The following is a 19,682-nucleotide window of genomic DNA, read 5'->3' as shown; positions in this document are numbered from 1 at the left end:
ATGTCATAGGGCATCTGTATTGATGTATTATGAACACTTTATATCTAATAAAAATGACCTACATATCTATAAAAGCAACTTCCACAGCACAACCAGAAACATGCAGGCCTGTGCTGGTTTCAACCTCCTCATGAACTGCTTCTGCAAAATTATTTAAATGGTTACAGGTTTGCAGAGTCAGGCCCTAAACCACCAGTGCAGTGTATAAAGAGGATTGAAATTGTTGTATTTTCTGCTTGGTTAGTATCCTTCAAAACAGGAGGCTGAAGAGGGCTATAAAGCCAGCTGCTAGTGGAATGATTTGGCTCTTTATGCCTCTATTGCTTTTGCAGATTGGTATGAGGGACAGCTATAATTTTCACTTTCTCTAAGTGCTGCTGATGGTTTTTTGGTGCAGTATGCTGTCCCTAACAAGTCAGTGTGTCTATGCAGATATATAGGGGTATGTGTTGATCAACTAGTTAAATCAGAGGTGGGCAAACTATAGGCCACATCTGGCCCCTGGGACCATCCTGCCCAACCCCTGAGCTCCTGGCTGGGGAGGCTAGCTGCTGGCCCCTTCCCCACAGCCATGCTGTTGGGCAGGAGCACAGCTTGCACCTACCCACCTCCCAGGCTTTTTAATAAGCCAGTTCCACTGCTCTGAGTGGCATGGTTGGATAAGGGGCAGACAGGGAACAGGGTGTGGGGGATGGGTAGGTTGGATAGGTGTGGGAGTCCCAGGGGGCCTGTCATGGGGCAGAGGTGTGGAGTGGGGGGGGGGTGGATAGGCATGGGAGTCTGTCAGGGGATGGGGTCCCAGGAGGGGGCGGTCAGGACAAGGAATGGGGGAGTTGGATAGGTTGAGGGCTCTGAGAGGGGGCAGGGGCTAGGCTGTTTAGGGAGGCACAGCTTTCCCTACCCAGCCCTCTATACTGTTTTGCAACCCCTATGTGGCCCTTGAGCCAACAAGTTTGCCTACCCTGAGTTAAACATTGAATTATAGTGTTGAAGAGCTCAAAAGCTTGTCTATTCCATTAACACAAGCTGATCCAACAAACCAATTACTTCCCCTGCTTTGTCTAAGATCCTGAGTTCATCTTGGCATCAGTGCCCCCATCTCAACTGAAGGGTGAAATACATAGCTGGAATCTGTCTGGACTAAATACCTAACCTATCAATATTAACCCACAAATGAACCAAACACTTAAAATTTTATCGAATGCTTGAGCTGCTGCATATGTTAAAGAGATTCCCAGCAGCTTAGGTTAGCTTTAAAGGACAAATAGAGGCTTCTAGAATAAGCTTGTTCTATTATCTTTTTATAAAACAAAAAGACTTGACTCCCTTATTCATGTAGCTACAGGCAGCTGTACACCTAAACTGCTGCACCAGTGCCACTATAGTGCTTCAGTGGAGACAGCGCTATGCTGATAGGAGAGCTGCTCCTGTCAGCTACTGCCTTGTGCAGGGCTGGATTAACTATGCTATGTCACCTGAAGCCCTCCTACTACCATAGATCACTGTCCACATCAGGGGTTAGGTCAGTTTGACTGTATCACACAGGGGTATGGAGTTTTCACACCCCTGGGCAATGTAATCATCGCTGTAAGTCTGTTCATAGACCTGGCCTATATTTGCTTGCTTTAACCTTGTAAATAACTCTAGTTTCCTTTTTCCTCTGGAATAAAATTGTATTCAAGCATTGTCCTTGGTGCGAGCTTTGAGGTGCAATTGATCTGAGGTAAGTGACTGGTCCTTGGGGACTAGAAGTACCTGGAATATTGCTGAGTCTTGCTGTTTCTCAAGGGCCATCTATCACACAGATACTCGCCTAAGTGGCAAGACAGTCCTTGGATAGGCTGGTTTATCTGACTATTTAAGGCTATTAGTATGCCTGGAGTTTGCCCTTGAACTTCTGATCAATTTAGGGTTTCACACCTGGTTGTTTTAACAGTCCAGCCTGGGAGCTCTTTAGTGATCTTGACTGAGGCCTAGACCAGGTTAGCCCAAGCAGCAGTATCTAATCAGAATGTAGTCTAGCCCAGCAGCTGAGTAATGCCTGTCACAGTAGCCAAAAAACAGCTCCAAACCCAGAACCCGAGTAATGCCTGTCACAGTAGCCAAAAAACAGCTCCAAACCCAGAACCCGAGTAATGCCTGTCACAGTAGCCAAAAAACAGCTCCAAACCCAGAACCCGCAGGCATGCTACCAGGCTTCTCTCTACATGCTATAGCTGACATGGGGCTGAGGTAGTTAAGAGTGTATTTTTCCTGACCCGTAGGGACCAGAAGGCATTTGATGAGATGCTAGTAATACACTCTTTCACATTAGCTGGATATTTCTAAAATAAAGTACATTGAAATACTTGCCATTAGGTTCTAGGGTTAACATTGAGATGGACAAAAGCTAGCCCCTCCCCAGTTTGTCTCTGCATACTCAGAGGACCTTGCTCATGTTTGTAAAGTTGTCTTTGCAATCTTAATGGTTAGGAATCAAAGTGATTGCTTAAGTTCTGCAAAAAATGTCAAAGCAGCTACATACCACATGAAACAGCTCACTAGAAAACCCCAGGTGAGCACTGCTTAGCTTGTTTGTTTTCCTAACTGCACAAATAATAAACCATCTCCAATCCTAGGAAGTCAAAAAGAATCTCTCCCTGTCTACACTGGTAACCATCAGCAATAGAAGTATTTAAACTCTTCCACTGCTAGGACAGTATCAGTTGTATGTATGCATACCAGGCAGTCTCTTGCACCTGTAAAGAAAAATAGTGCTAGGTTATCATCCCCTAATGAAAGGAAAATGAAACCCAAATGCAGGTGTAAAGATATAGTATGAAAACTATTTATTAACATATTTAATACACAAAGTCTTCCATGTATCAGCACCCAGTTTTTGCTGAAGGAAAACAATCAGTTTTGCTTTGTATTCTATACCAGAAAGATTTCCAGTATAAATAGATGATTTATTAACAAGTTTCCCCAAAACACAATACTAATGCATCCCATGCATACCTTCCCAAAGCAGCACCATATTTACAGCTTCTCATTAACAATGTTTATCTTACACATTCTATACCATTTTGGCATACCATAGTTTTACTTCATTTTACATATATTTACAAACTTTAAAAAATTAAGTTTTACAATAGCATGAGGGTTTTGGGTAGTGTATGGCAGTTACTGGCATGTTCAGAACATACGGCAAAAAGGGAACAAGCAGGCTTCTAATTCTCATTACAATAATTGCCTTTTGGCTTAAAGAAAGCGATCAAGTCCAGAATCCTTTCATTTCAAAACAATCTTCCCAAAGCAGTTCATGCTCTCTGTTAAACGGGATTTTCATTCTTAACCAAAGGTAGCAAAGATTTCTCTTCCCTAATGTATTCCTCTGGGTTATACTTCCCCTTCTTGGCCTTAAGAGTACAAGATATTAGTTTCCCAGCCAGCCTTAACACTGATGATGTCTTAAAGCCAATACAACAGCAAAAATGTGCATGAGAGTTCAGGAGCTAACAATACGTGAATCACCAGTGTAGGCCCGAGACCTGATCAACACCCCCACCCCCACATATTAAACCAGCATTGGGTGAAACTCAGGAAGTTCACCACTAAACTTGAAAAAAAGGAATGTTCTGCTGCTGCGAAAGCACCCCCACCTCAGGAGTGTCCCTAACAGCTATAACCACTTGGTTACAACCAAGTTGTAACATTGCTGGGAAATTAGGGAGGATACAGAAAGAGACTCAACAAATGGTAAAATAAGCTCTGACCATCTGCACAAATAGAGAAGATCACAATTTGGGCATGAAAGTTAAAATGTAAAGAACTTGGGCATCAAGGAGAACAAATGAATGTCAGTGCATAATTGGTTAAAATGTTTGTTATTTAGGAGTGTGTGGGATAATGTGATAGTTTTAGTATATTTGAAGGAGGGAGCTAGTTTTACCTATATAATGTAAATGACAAACAATGCTCTTTGGGAACCATTTCCAGACCTCAGTTCATCAAGCTGCTGGAATTCTGACCCCTCTGTACAACCATGATGTGCAGAGGCATCGCAGGGAACTCCCAGATGAATGAATCCTAACTGGTCATTGGGTGAAATTTGTCTGTATATTGGGAGTGGTGAGCATAAGAGATTTCCTTGGTATATGGATTCTGGGTGTGTTGCTAATAGATGTTTAAAGCACAACTGTGTAAGGCTCTTTCACTGGGAAAAGGTTCCGTAAAGCCCTGAACCCCGAGGGAAAGGGTGGGTACTTAAAATTGACCAGATTTCTTCCTGAGGCCCATGGGTAAGGATACCTATCCTTATACCTTACACCCTGAGCCCTCCAGAGAGTATATGCAGGGTGCCCTAAATTGAGTAGGTAACACCAGGGCCAGTGATATTTGGCTTCTACACAATGCACCAGAAGGATTTTTGAAAGTAAAAAACCCTATATGTTGTAAAAGAGGAAGCATCTCATTTTTGCCGTAAGCCAATACATTGTGGATGTATTTTGTATACATTACTCATTTTGCTATGTTCCAATCTAATCATCATTCTTGAAAAGGTTTAATCTAGAATAATTACATGAAAGCCTGAAGTGTGTGTGTGTGGGGGGGGGGTTTAAAAACCCACCCCAATGTTTTTACTAGTTGTGTTTTAACAGCCCAGCACAAGTGCACTTTGACCTAACTGGTTCTTTGGGAAGAAAAAAATTCAGATTTACAAAATAAAAACAGCCATACTGGGTCAGACCAAAGGTCCATCCAGCCCAGTATCCGGTCTACCGCCAGTGGTCAATGCCAGGTGCCCCAGAGGGAGTGAACCTAACAGGTAATGATCAAAATGTACTTCTCTCATTGACTTTTCCCACTGGCCATATGGAAAACACGCAGCTAGCCAAGTGAATTTCTTACGTAGGTACCCTTTCATTTAATCCTTGGGTCATAATAGCACAACACACTGTGCAGAGACACATGAATTTAACTCCCCACAAAATATTTACAATCCATCTTGTTGCCACAAGAGAATTCCTCAGAATAATCTTTGGTTCCAAATTGTGCATCTGTGCAGTTTTCAATATTCATCGCCACAAGGCATGAAATATGTGATCTCTTGCTAGGGAGACTATTCTCCAGCCAGCCTTACTACTTCTGCCTATTTACTAGTTAGGTAGTGAATTTAATGCTGTGCTGCTTTAGCCAAACTTGCTAAGTTACATTGTTTTGAGTATAAAATACAATATGCATGAGTAGAGCCCAGCAAATCCGCAGATATCTATATCTGCGGGTGATTTTTTTTTTTTAAGATCATGGATGGATGAGGATCCAAATTTTATTTCTAAAGCCCTGCAAATCTGTGGATATCTGCTTTATATCCCTGGGTGCGGATATCCACAGATCATTTTTGCAGATTGGATGTGGATACAAATTTTGTGTCTGCACAGGGCTCTATGCATGGGGAAAGACAGTTCAATGCAGGATTTCTACAAAAGAATTCATGAACAAAATAAATAACTTTGTTTTTTAAAGTGCACATTTCCCCATCCTATTCTTATTTTTGTTCCTCTAACGAGCAATGTAATAACAAAAAAGAATAATAAAGGGGAAAAAACAGCCTAGGAAAATTTTTCATTCTCAATACCATGATTTCTTGAAGTTGAATTTTTAAAAAAATGTTTTCTTTAGTTAATGGAATCCAAAACCATATTTTATAGTCAGACTTAATATACTGTATCACAAGCATTCTGGATTATAGTAAGCAGCATTAGTAAAACTCAAATATCCTACATGGAAAAATATTTTAGCAAATCAAAAGAATGACTTTTACAACAGGAATAAAATAGTATTAAAGTGCCAAAAAGCTTTGAATGCACAAAAGTAAAAATCTGCATAAACATAAAGGCCTGATCCTTGTGTCGCTGCCTCCCACCCCCGACTCCCATGAAAGTCCATGGAAATTTTAGGTGCACAGGGAATGTCAGTGACTGGATCTTGAGCTTGACTTTACAAAGTCAAACTCAAGTACAAGCAAGCCCTGGATTAATTTTGCTTTCTTATTTAAGAAAGAGAGAAGCCAGTCTGTTTTTGCATTGGATTAAAAAAGCATCTAAAACACAACCTTATATTAAAAAAAAGTCTGTTAGCTAAAAGGAGTTGTTAAAGGTGCAACAACTACTGCAGTTTACAAAGACAATTTAACCCTGTCAGAATTTTTCTACATATTGTTACAAGTAACACCTACCATGCTAAGGGAAAAAAACTATTTGTTCTATTTCTTTACTTTGTGCACATGACAGGAGTAGGCCTTCTCTTGGCTTTGGTCTACACTAGAGACATTTGCTGTGCTAGGTATCATTTCAACTTCCTAGTATGTTTGTTAAATTTCATAGCCACAAAATGGTTTACACAAGCATGCTAAATATATTTTGTATTCCACTTGCTTTCAGCTGAACTAAATGCTAATTTTGTCAGAACCATTTAAAATGCCATTAAGAATACACACTAGCTGTAGTAGTTCAACTAGTCCTTCCATAGCACCCTGCTCAAGTCTCCCAGAATGCATTGCTCCTGAACATGAAACAGATACCCAGAGGTTATTGCAGATGAAGTGGTTTAGGACAGTTTTAATGTGAATGCAAGACAAACCTGCAATGGTTCCCAATGCAATTCAGCATGTTCAGTGTGAACACAGAGAACATTTATGATTAAACTAGTTCAATTCCCTAGCGTAGACAGGTCTTTGCAAAAAGATCAAAATCACTCTTTGTTCTGTATATGTTGTCAATTTCCCCATTTGTTTGTGTGGGTATTTCATTTAGCAACAGGGAAGAGAAACAGTAAAAAAAAAAAAAATGGTGATTGTGAAACCACAGGAAAACCCACAGAAAGACTCAGGGATAGGTGGCATACCTGAAAATGCTAAACTTTTAAAAAAAAAAATTAATAGAAATTGACAGCCTCCCTTTTAAAAACAAAGGGATACCATGGTAGGGAAACTGAAACACATATTTAAATATCATGAGCAGCAATATTCCAGTAAATATTCTTAAGTTCTGTAGCACACTGTTCTAACATAGCCTGAAAAGGTACAGTCAAAAAGATACTTGTAAGTAGCAGGCATTTTAAGTATAGCTATTTAGGGGTTTCTAAAGATGAAGAGGTTGAGCTATCTACAGAACATGCTGAAGAACACACTTTTGTACATTTGTTCAACATGTCATCAAAAGTGATTGTTCTTATAATATAAACTCTTTTCTTTTTAACAGCTATGAAAAGACTGCATGAAAAATCCTAATTTAGGAAAGGATCTAGCAATTAAAAGAAGGTGTCTGTTAAAAATATTAAGTTGTATATTGTACACTTCGTAGGAAATGTAACCATTTTCTCCCTCCTCCGCCCCCAACACACTGATGGATTTCCAAACCAAGGTTTGCAACAGTTTAAAATATTTAAACTTGACGTTTTAACTTATTTTTGTCTTATTTTGTTTTGCTCATTCTAAGAGAAACCCTTACAAATTATTTTGCACTACTGATTATAATATATTATTCTGTTTATAAATTTAGGCCTCAACAGAACTTGAATATTTGTACTTGTCTCATATTCATAACTGTAGATATTTGAAAAACTTCCATTTTATGAACTCCAATCAATTACAGAGCTGACCACTGAACTGTGAATGCTTCCCCCTTGAAGCAGGAGCAATAAAGTTTGTGCTTTCTCAGAAATCAATGGAAATACCTGCCATTTCGCACGTCCAACTCAGGTGGGTAGGGTGAGGAAGGGAAGAAGAAAGAGAAGCACTTTATCACCAGTGGACACTGTACACAATAGCTAACACAAGCTGCATCAGGAGTGAAGATGATGTGCTGTACATAATCCTCTACAAACAAACAGCAAGGAAGCAATTTTAAATCAGCATATACTCAGTGACCCTCTTAGTTGGAACCAGACTCTGAAAGCCTCATTGTTTTAGCAATCTGTTCTCCACAGAAATCCTGTATGTGACATTTTCTAAACCTAGTGTAAAGAGAGAATTTGGTTTCTTAGAAGCCCCCACCACAATCTTTTCAAGCATTTCCATTTTTCCTTCAGTTTTGTAAACAGAAATAAACAGGAAGTCCTTCCTTGGGAGATAGTGTTCAGTAGAAAGCAGACTCATAAGAAAGCCAAAGAAGTGGTCATCTAGGAAAAACCTCAAGATCACTTTCATTCTCATAAGCAAGTCTCCTCCACATGAACTCAATCACTGTCTGATTCTTCCTTGTACTTGGCTCTAATGGCTTGACCGTTCTGAAGTGGCATTTCTTCATAGTCACTCCTGTTAACAAACAGATATTTGTAAACATCCTGAACACAATGGCCAACTACTTAGTTTCATGTAAACAGAAAAAAGCCAGTTCTACAATAATTTGGGCCGTCAATTCATAACTGATACAAGTACATCATCATTCACTAGGATTCACTAATCCAAAAGAATGCATTTCAGTTAAGAGACGTGAACAATACACAATCCTAGTCTCCAAATTCTTCCTCAAGGTTTGCTTCTATGCCTTGTCTACACTTGCGGCAGCGTGTAGAATACAGGCACGACCCATGGAGCTACATGCCACAGGCTTCGTCCACACTTTTCAGTGCAGTGCGTAGTGCAGGGAGGCAGTGGGCCACTGCTAAAAATAGAAGTGGAGATGTGGAAGGCACTGCTTGGGCATGTAGAGAGCCGTTTAGGTTCAGGCATGTATAGCATTCTACTTGCATAAGCCACATCTCACCATCTAAACAGCTACTTATACCTGTGCTAGCCGGGTGTGCAATGTATTACTTTACATGCCACTGTAAGTGTAGACTTGTCTTTACTGTGACACCTATGGGACTGCTCACAACAGCTAATCAGGAGGCAAGCTGCTACTGATCAAAACTAAATACACACACAAGCAAAGACAAAAAAGCTATCACTACAAACTGCACATAACTAATCTATGCTAAACATGTTACCATGTCCTCACTCTTTCACCTGTTGTGTGGCTTTTGTTGTTTGGTTGTTTTTGTTTTTTTTTGTTTTTTTTTTTTACAAAGTCTGTAAGCCCTCAAGGGTAGGAATTGTTTTTTACTGTGTGTTTGTCCAGCACCAACGGGACCCTGCCTGGGCCTCTAGACGCTATGTAAATACTAATACTACTGTCGAGTTCAGAATCTGAACTTAGGCAATTGCATTTGATTATTAATATTTTTAATGAATATTGGATACCTAAAATAGGAATTGTCCTGCCCTACGGCAGTGGCCATTTTAAGTATGGCCTAGCTCTCTACTTATTCCCTCCTACTGCAACCTGCATCCTGCCAACCTGACTCCAGCACTCATTCCCCATCTGCTCCCTTCTGCCAGCATATTCTCTTCCCAAAACCCGCCGTCCATATACTCCCCTCTCACTGCAGCCTGCCATTGTCCTCACACCTACAAGTCGGGAATGTACCTTTTAGTATCTGTCATGGCAGTCCTTTTTTAAACAGGAAAAAAAGAAGCCAAGATAGTATGAAATCTCATTACAATCATATTTTGGAGTAAAGTGACCCAAAATAGAAGACTCAAGCTACAGTTGTCCTCCATTCTGTAGTCAGTCTGTTTGGATTTTCACTAAGAACCACACAGCAGGTCTGAAAACTTTTTACATTAAATACAGCAACTCCACACCCACTGAATCACCAACAGATTTTTCACAATTGTGTTACTTACCCATAAATCACATCATCATCTGAATCATTCAGCATAGAAAAGGCAGGATTGTCTTTCAACTGTGACTCTGGAAAATATAGATATGATTTCATTTAACCAGAAAATTGCATTCCTGACTTCAAACTTTTAGATTAGACTTTTATCCAGAACTGAAGGGAGAGACTTTGTAGTTTCCAAGGAAGTTATGACTGGGATCCAGCCTGGAGTTTTACCCTGGCAAGGAAGGGATTGGAACCTGTGATTTAAACTCTTCAACCCCCCTCTCACAGTATGTCAGCATTCACAACAGCTGAAGTTGACACCATTGTCTAAAAACCCCAGGAGGTGGATAGTCTTTATATTTTATTAGCATCATTATTTCTTCCCAGGTACAATTTCACCTGTCCACATTACTTATACCTGATATTTTAGAACACAACACATTAGTCAGTAAATAATCTGGTTGAAAAGTATAGGCAGATTTTATGAAACATTTCAGTCCCTTTCCCTTATTTACGACTGAAGTTCTGAAAGTAATGAAATCTAAGAATTGTTTGGTCATTAATGCCTATCTATCTAAGGTGTTATAACTTAGGGCAGAGTATTTTTCACTTTCACATAGGGAGGAAGGTATGGCTGTAATTTCATGCTGGACTGGAAGGATGCACACTCTCTTTCCACTGGCTGTCTACAATACTGCCTCTCCAGGTTTCCCAGCATAGGCCTGTGAAATCTAGGGGCTAAGTATATCCCTGATGTAAGTTGACAACTCCACTGAAGTCAGTAGAGTTACAGAGTGAAATCTGGCCCTAATGGTTTGTCACAAGATCCCATACCTTCTGCATGCTTTTTAATTCCTCTAGCCCAGGTACAGATGTAAATATTTGTTCCGAGCCAGCTAGCTAGTTGCATCTCCTATAACGAAGTATGGGATTCCTGAAGCAGCTCCATTCATCTTAGTCCCAAAATCAGTTTAGTGAGAAACTGCTCTGCCCCAAACATAAGGCCCTCCGCATGCATGTAGTACATGCTAGTTGCCCAGCATATTTACATTCAATGGTTAAAGCAGAAGATATCCAGTAAAATAAATAGCCATTTTTTTTTATTGAGTATCCTAAAGCTATACAATATTAACAGGCACATACAATCCAATGTAAAATTTTCATGGATTAGATCAACACATATTTCTGTCATTACTAGCTATTTGAAGCCACCGTAAGCTGCTCCTACAGAACAAAATAAAGTGCTAATGAAACAGCCAACATGTGAAGATTTGATGAGCTCTATTAGCATGCCAGATCTCAGCAGCAATCTGGCAAATTTTACAGTAGGTCACTTACCATACAGTGCATTCTTTGATGGGGAATACACAAAGGCTAAAGTGTAAAGATAGAAGTTGAGTAAACCATAGAATGATAAGAATTCTGCTGGTAATAATAGTCAAGGATATTACACAATACAGCTAAGTACATATTAACTTTGAATAAGCCAAACATTAGGCAGGATTCTCCCCGCAACAACATTTTCGGGAAAGCTTGATGATTTTTGCCCAGCACTTTCAAAGTATGAAGTGTGTACTGTTAAAAAAAAGTTTTGGGACACTGACGTTTAGTTTGGCATTGTCTTAGATTAAGTTAACTGGGTGGGAGGGAGGCGTGACTGCAATCAGATAGAACACAAAGACATGGTGGGGCTGTTGCCCTTGTTTTTAAGGTACCCTATTAAAGCGCTCTATTTTAGTTTCCACTAGTTTCAGAAAAGTTCAGCATTCATTTTCTAGCTGATAATGGGCACTTCTGGTCACACAGCCAGTTTCAGAATCTAGAGAGAACTGTACTCTAGTGGTCTGAGTTGAGGATCCAGAAATACACGTTCTAATCCTGGCTCCAACACAAACACCAGCTGGCAACATCTGGCAAATTGGCTTCCCCATCACAAAATTTAGTGTATCTAAAAACCTGTACTTTATAATGAATGAGATGGAGCCAACTGCTTGACTATCAAATTAGAATTATGCAAATGCTGTTTCTAAACCGGAAGTTTTGGGAATATCTTCCAATGGTCGAAGCTCTAGAGTAGACTGTCTTTGCTTCCACCTTCCCCACCCAACCCCGCCCCCACATGCCCTCTCTCTGTTATCTAGACCTGCACTGAATGGGTCTAAACAACACTGTAGTAAACATGCTAGTAACAAGTCTTTAGTAGTACTCCAGCTGTCCCTATACCAGAGGAGCTGTACCACAACAAAGGGAGATTTCTCAAAAATTGCCAGTGTAGACAAGACTGAACTGTAGCAAGATATGCATGAGCACTCTCCAGTTATAACAACATGATATTGCAATATTATTTTCCTTTCGTATTGGAAACTTAGCCCTGAACTGGAAAATGCAAGATGGCAGTTTACAGAACTACTTCCTGCCTCCTGCAATTACGCAGCCCATCATACTTTAAGTGAATTTAATACCTATGCCAATTTGCAGACATCTGCTAGCTACATAATACGGTCAGCATAGGCAGAATCCACGTAAATTACCCCACAGCATCCTTCCAACATGACTCAGCCTTGCTCTGAAGGGATAACCTACTACACATATCTGGAAAGAAACTTGTCCTGTCTTCGTGCATGTTCAAGAGTGCCAATTATGGTTGTGGATTTTGTGATGTGGACAGCTGTTCAGAGAGACAAACTGAAACCAACACATTCATTTGGCAGCCATCATGAATAACCGTCAGAAAATAACTTGCAGTCACTACCAACCCGGGTTGGATTTGAACTGGTGATCTAGTGGTGAAAGGCACAATTCCTGAGCCATCGTCTCGGTACATTCATTTAACTGAAACAAGTTAACAATATTCCTAAATGACTGGAAGCCACAATGGAAGGATATAATTCTGATAATGAGTTGACAGCTCAGCTACAAAGTCGTCCTGTAGAACTCGTGCTCCAAAGCGTAGATAAAGTATAACAATGCTGTGGGAGAAAAGACAGACACTGTGGCTATATGCACTGAACTGTAATAACATTTGATGACGTGGGTAATGGGGCAGGGGTAAGAACAGAGTTATAAGAAAAAATGGCACCTTGTCTTAGACTAATGTGACAAATCTATTCAAATGTCTCTTAGAATAAGCAGCTGATTTCATACTCCTAATTCAGAATGTTTTTTTAAATTAAAAGTCAGTCAGTTGAAGGATGGGGAAATTTAGCCTATTTTTTCCTGGGTTTCCCATAAAGCACAATCCATGAAAGTCAGCAGTGATTTGACCCTACAGTGATGGAAGGTGCGTATTAGAACCTAGTTTAGAAAAAAAACATTGACAACTCACCCCAACCTCTGAATTTCACATACTGTCAGGATCCCAACTATACACATAAAATGATGGGATCTAAATTTGCTATTGCCACTCAAGAAACAATCTTGAACTCATTGTGGATAGTTCTCTGAAAACATCCACGCACACAATATGCAGCAGCAGTCAAAAAAGCGAACAGAATGTTGGGAATCATTAAGAAAGGGATAGATAATAAGAGAGAAAATACCATATTGCCTCTATATAAATCCATGGTAGCCCACATCTTGAATACTGCGTGCAGATGTGGTTGCCCCATCTCAAAAAAGGTATCTTGGAATTGGAAAAGGTTCAGAAAAGGGCAACAAAAATGATTAGGGGTATGGAATGGTTTCTGTATGAGGAGAGATTAATAAGACTGGGACTTTTCAGCTTGGAAAAGAGACAACTAAGGGAGAATATGATAGAGGTCTATAAATTCATGACTGGTGTGGAGAAAGTAAATAAGGAAGTGTTATTTACTTCGTCTCATAACACAAGAACTGGGGGACACCAAATGAAATTAATAGGCAGCAGATTTAAAACAAACAAAAGAAAGTATTTCTTCACACAACGCAAAATCAACCTGTGGAATTCTTTGCTAGAGGATGTCGTGAAGGCCAAGACCATAACAGGGTTCAAAAAAGAACTAGATAAGTTGATGGCGGATAGGGCCATCAATGGCAATTAGCCAGGACGGGCAGGGACAGTGTCCCTAGCTTCTGTTTGCCAAAATCTGGGAATGAGCGACAGGGAATGGATCACTTGATGATTACCTATTCATTCCCTCTGGGGCACCTGGCATTGGCTACTGTTGGAAGACAGGATACTGTGCTAGGTGGACCTTTGGTCTGACCCAATATGGCCATTCCTATGTTCAGCACATGAAACTCCACAGAAGGTGAATGCTGCCTTGCAAACAACTCTGCAGGGTGGACATCTCTCTGGTAGATACACATGTCCATAACTACAGTCTGATCAGTGTGATGGTGGCAGTAGTGGACAGTTCACTCTAAATAACTCATGAAAGGAGGTTACAGAGCAAGAGGTGTTCACCAGAGGACGGATTAGTAAACCACTCCCGGTTATAGGTGGCGACCACAAAACTGCTTTAGAAATAATTGATTTACAGGGGCAACCACAATGTGGGCTGCGTTAGCAGCTTGCCAGGACCCCAAAGGTTTTACCTAATTTACGTAAGACTGAAGTAGATTGCAGCTGTCCCCATCTTTAAATATGGAGGTGTGCCTCATGGATATTACAAGTCCCAACATGAAATGCTCCATCTTGTTCTGATAACCCTCACAGACTGATGCATACCAGGTCTTCTCACCTCCAGGATGAAAATAAGTGCAGCCACAAGCAACAGTACAGAAATCTGTCAGCTATATTTAGCCCTTGGTTGCCTCAGATTTAATCAGAGTGGATACCATCTCTTTCCAAGAGATAACACCAATTCTGTACCAAAACAGGTTCAGTCTCCTCTTAACTGTTGATGCTTGTAAACCACATTTGCTTAGTGTGTTCTAGACAGAAACAATTTTCCCTTTCATAAGAATATTCTAGATATACCACTTAAGTTTACAGTAACAGCCCCTTGCTTTCAAACAACATTCATGACGACACCATCAACCCCATTAGATGGGAGGAACAATCCCATATGTTTACGGCTCTTATACACATTCCCCTTTTGCAACATTTTAGGGCTGCCCTATAAAGAGCAACATAAGTCAATCTAAACTTTTTCCAAAAGGCAAACCATTTTCATGTCATGGAGAGTCAGATGTGGGACTCCACAAATCACAGCAGAAGTTTGAGCATTTACAGACTGCTCAACTCTCTCAGATGATCAGCACAATTGTATTTTTTTAATGCAGGCATACAGAGCAGGTTTTTAGCCACTCATCATTCTACTTATCCAAGAGCTTCACTGCCAGTTCACCAATCTCATCTTGGCCTCACTGATTCGAGACATTAAACAGGTCAGAGTGGGATGTCTTCATTTTGGGTTATCAATGTTCTTTCCCTTTCTGCTTCCCCTATTATCGAGGCCATTTGCCCCAGAGTCTAGGTTAACTAAACTCTCTGCATCCCTTAAAAACAGGCATTGTTGGTGCCCCACTGGCTTTCCTGGGCTAGAGACAGAATTTAATGGCAGACTTTCAGAAGAAAAGGACCATAAAGTATGAAAGCTTTGTGAGCATCTCACAAGCTTCTTGAGCTCTACTGTTCTGAGAAACAAATTATGAAATCTGTCTCACACAATCTGCCTGGACAGCAACAGTGCAAGCTGAGCCACTGCATTTGCTTAAAAAAAAAAAAAAAAAAGGGTTCTTTATTTTTATAAACAGAGGGCCATGCACTTTCCAAGATCCACAGCATTGTTCTAGTGCAGTGGTCTCCAAAGTGGGGTGCGCAAGACCATCCTTGGGGGTACACGGCAGGAGAAGTGCCGCTGAAGGAGTGCTGCTGGCACGGGGGCAGCAGCGCTCCCGGACCTTTGATTCTTTGGCGGCAGCTCGGCTCTCCCCGCTCCGTCTTCAGCGGCACACTGGCGGCAACTCTTCTTCCTTTTTTGGGTGGGGGCACTTTCCTAGAGCTGGCCCTGGGGGTGCGCGATCCAAAAATTTTGGAGACCACTGCTCTAGTGGGATATCAGTAGGAATTTTTTTGAAAAATAAGAACTCTAAGATCTATCGATTATGGAACTGAGTGGTGTAATTTATTATTTGGTAAGTGTCGGTAGCATGAAAGATTTTAAAGTGTAGTTTGGATGCAGTGGCATTTTTAAGAATGAACCCAGAGAAAGTTGTGAATGGATAACCTGTTCTGAGGGTGCACCATTTTACTGATAACTTGATTGCCAAGAACTGTTTTTCTTTATGAAAGTTTTACAAAGCTATAACTATTACAATGCAGAGAATATGTACTTTAAAGACATCTTACCTAATGACAAGCACTACAAAGGTCAATGCAGTCAAGAATTTTAACCTGAGATCTGGAAGGATTAAGAACAATTGTCAGTCATTTGAGAGCTTACACCCCCTCTGCCCCAAATATCTAGCCATTCTTGGGGGAAACCCATTTGAAGGAAACATGAAGAAAATACTGCTTACCAACATAAGGCATGTTGCGAAGTTCTGAACACGCCCTCACTATCAGGAACAAAAGGTACAAGATATACACAGTTGCCACCACAAGGAAGAAGATTTTCATTCCCTGTAATAGAAAAAGATATAATCTAGTTTTACTAAACAAGAGCTATCCTCTTCTTTCTTCCTTCAGATCCATCCCAGAGACAGAAACCAACATCTCCAAAAGCATGATCCATTTGTTCAGGGCAATTAGGCTGGAGGAAGGAAGCATGATACTCCCTTGTCTGTAGCAGAAGCGGCTGTGGTGGTTGTGTCAATCTTGGGACGTGGCACGGTGGAGCGGGTGTTTCATTAGCAAAGGCCACTTCTTTCAGCTGAATGGTTCAAATCTCAGAAGATTTCTAAAAATGGCCACACAGCTCTGAGAAGCTACAGGAGGCTGTACAGAACTGATTTCTCCTACAGAAGGGAAAGCAGAGATTTACTGAGAAGGCCAAACGTTCTGAGAATAGGAGGTGTGGAGAACTAAGAGGCCTAACAAGGAGCTCTTTTTTGGCTCTCTGAAAGGTAATGAATATGTTTCTGATGAGACCCAAGATGCCCTGGGTGGTTGCAATTGAGTAGTTACTGGTTAGAAAACAGTTCCGAACGGTCTTCCCTGGGGTGACAGCTCAACATTCACACTATGCCCTCCTTTCTTAATAGTGCAGTGGGCCTATGGATACATGCCCCTTAACCCAGAAGGAAACATTCCATGTCTCCAGTACAGAATATGCAATGGAGGGAGCATCTTTCTATAAACACACAAGTCCATTTTAAAGACATTCGCATTAGCCAAACAAAAAGTCATCTGAACAATTTTCCTTAAAATAGTGAAAATATATTTTTAATCTTCAGATCTTCCATTCAGCATTTGGTTTTTTTAAAGTTTTACAGCAAAAAAATAGTTACATTTCAGCCTGATGAACAATATATAATATAATGTAATACTAAATAACTGCCAGATCTCTTCACACACCTCTTCCCCAGTCTTACCTGGGTAGACATACAAAATCCATATGGAAGTGTCAAAAAAGTTTGGGTTCAAAAAAGTTGATTCAAACTTACCTGAAAATTACCTGTGTCAACCCTGTACTGGTATGTTGGATCATGTAGTTCATTAACACTAGAAAATATCAAAGATCAGGAAGTAATCACAGTTCTAATGGTGTCAGGTTAAACCGGAAACATGCATTGACAAAAGACACTATTGGAATTCTAGACTTTTATACTGAGATTATGGATACTGGGCCAGATCCTCAGCTGATGTAAACTGGTAGTTCCACTGATTTTAAATTGAGACACATGGATTTATATCAGCTGAGGATCTGACCCATTGATTTTACTTGTCATGTATGTGGGGATTCTGGGTTTTCAGCTATTCTTTATTCATTTCCCATGTTTATTTTTGGCTACTTTAACACACAGTAATTTCCTACAAAACTTGGGCTTCACAGATTTATTGAGTTTGATTGGAGCAATGAAAAAAAAAAATGCAGGATCTGACTCTTCACTCATTGTCAAGTATGTATCCCTTATAGGACAGAAGGGCAGTCTCTGATTTCAATAGCATTTTCCTGAAGCTGCATACCTTTCAACCTTACCCACCCAACCCCACTGTTTACTTCCCCCAGAAAAACAAAATATAAGAGGGACACAATTGTGGGTAATGTGCCTTAGAAAGCCACATCACTACAAATGGTGGGGTAGTTGTCTGGGAGGGGAATGTTTCTATCTTTATGTTAGCTTATCAAATTAGAAGGTCAGACGGACCGATATAAGAGGAAAAATTAAATATATGTATTACTTGGCTAAACAACAGCTTGATGAGGTGAGGAGGACAGTTTACAAATACTTGTAGAGTGTAAATACTGAGATGCAAGGTTCAGCATGATCTAAGAGGGTACAGCACTTGGCGTAATGGAATAAAATTGAACAAACGAACATATCCTAACAGTAAGGTCTCTGCCTGGCCTTTCCAAGGGAAGGGGAAGCTCTACTACCTGGAATCCGGTTCTAAATTGAACAAAACACTGGAAAATGTACTGTAGGGAGCCATTATGCACAGGCTGTGGAATTTATATAGCTGTGTGTTATTAGGGCAGCCATTAGAAATTTAGTCTCAGTTTACAAAATGGGAAGATCTGACATAACTGGTGTAGCTCAATTTATCCATTTCCGGATCACAATCAAAACATCAAAAGACAAACAGACATCACTAATTGTAAACCACCTCCTCTTTCCCGATCAGCTTTTCCTCACTAAAACTTAGTGCAAAGGGAAATTACTTACGTTTGCCATATTCCTAATGTAACACAGGCCAACCATAGAAGACCAACGATAAAGAATTTGGGAAAATAGAACGTTAAGCATTTCCTTTCTCCCTGTTGGGGCAACAGAAGACAGGTTAAGAACATCTGAATTCACCTGAGAGAGAATGTTAGTTCTCAACATATTAAAATAGGAACAGCCATACTTCGGGTTCACTCCCAAAGTGCTTTTTAAAAAAGCACCATCTGCAATTTATTTTGTAAGATCCAAAGCTCACTACAGACTGTATAAAAACTATGTTATAATCACATGTATGTTAAAACAAAGTGAGGCTATTGCAAGATCTGATTCACTTCATGGATTCTGAAGCTGCAGAATCCACTTCTTTCCATAAAATTGTGCTTCAGAATTTGAGTTCTCTTATTTTTTTTAAGATTATAAAATGTGTGGTTGCAAAAAAATAGACTTCCAAACATGAACCAAGTGGAAACTACCGCAGTGTTGCTCTGCAACTAGTCTAGAATAAGAGCTGGGAGGTGTGAACCACGCCAAGAAGGCTGTGCCAGAATAGCTCAGTATTTCACTGCTAATCATTTTAGCCTCAAAGTCACATGACACATTCTCTACGCCGGTTCCTGAGATCTCCCTGACACAGTTTAAGAAAGGCAACAAGCTGGTCCTTGATATCAAAAAGGTGAAGAAACACTGCTCTATAACAGAGCCCTGTCTCTTCCCTAGCACAAGGGACAAAGCACACAAATGGCTAACCACAAATCACATATTCAAGTCATAATACAAACAGTACAACACTATATCAGGCTTTCACAGCAGCTTTGTCACCCTGCAAATCCATTAAACAATGAGCTAGAATATATAAAACAGCTGATCTGAAATTAAATGGAAGAATGAGTTTAGTATATGGGACAGAATAAAAAGTCACATTACACTGTGTATTAGAATGAGCTTCATGAACACTTTCATATTAGGCATGATTTCATTTTGTTAACAGCTTGGAAAAAGTGTAGCACATAAATCAGGGAGAAAAATTAAAACTACATAATGCAAAACAGAGGTAATGTTAATATCTCTGCAGCAAGTACTGAGTAACTGTCCTCTCCTTACCTGCACTCGGATCCCGTGGTAGACACAGAGCCAGAACAGCAGCAATGCACACAGAAACACTGACTGAAAGAGATCATCAAGCAAGCCGGGAAACCAACTGTTCACCAAAAATGAGAGGGGGAAAAATGGATCTGTAA

At 40.2% G+C, this 19,682-nt stretch overlaps 1 protein-coding gene across 5 annotated transcripts in view; it reads right to left on the bottom strand.

Annotated features, from left to right (window-relative positions):
* Positions 1-2,805: 2,805 nt before the first annotated feature.
* Positions 2,806-19,682, bottom strand: part of TMEM181 (transmembrane protein 181) — a 59,714-nt gene continuing 42,837 nt past the window's right edge. For all 5 annotated transcript variants that reach the window (XM_073337800.1, XM_073337801.1, XM_073337804.1 and 2 more), the window contains 9 exons: positions 19,546-19,676; positions 18,445-18,536; positions 17,221-17,278; positions 16,135-16,237; positions 15,965-16,016; positions 12,577-12,659; positions 11,029-11,118; positions 9,710-9,776; positions 2,806-8,296 (listed from right to left, as the gene is read on the bottom strand). In XM_073337800.1, the coding sequence (XP_073193901.1) occupies positions 8,218-8,296; positions 9,710-9,776; positions 11,029-11,118; positions 12,577-12,659; positions 15,965-16,016; positions 16,135-16,237; positions 17,221-17,278; positions 18,445-18,536; positions 19,546-19,676 (755 nt within the window). In that variant the 3' untranslated portion in view covers positions 2,806-8,217. The remainder of the gene's footprint in view (positions 8,297-9,709; positions 9,777-11,028; positions 11,119-12,576; positions 12,660-15,964; positions 16,017-16,134; positions 16,238-17,220; positions 17,279-18,444; positions 18,537-19,545; positions 19,677-19,682) is intronic.

The sequence above is a fragment of the Lepidochelys kempii genome, chromosome 3, assembly GCF_965140265.1.
Source record: "Lepidochelys kempii isolate rLepKem1 chromosome 3, rLepKem1.hap2, whole genome shotgun sequence".
Lineage (NCBI taxonomy): Eukaryota > Metazoa > Chordata > Testudines > Cheloniidae > Lepidochelys > Lepidochelys kempii.
Note: the sequence above shows the minus strand (reverse complement) of the source record. Positions and strands in the feature narration are given on the sequence as shown.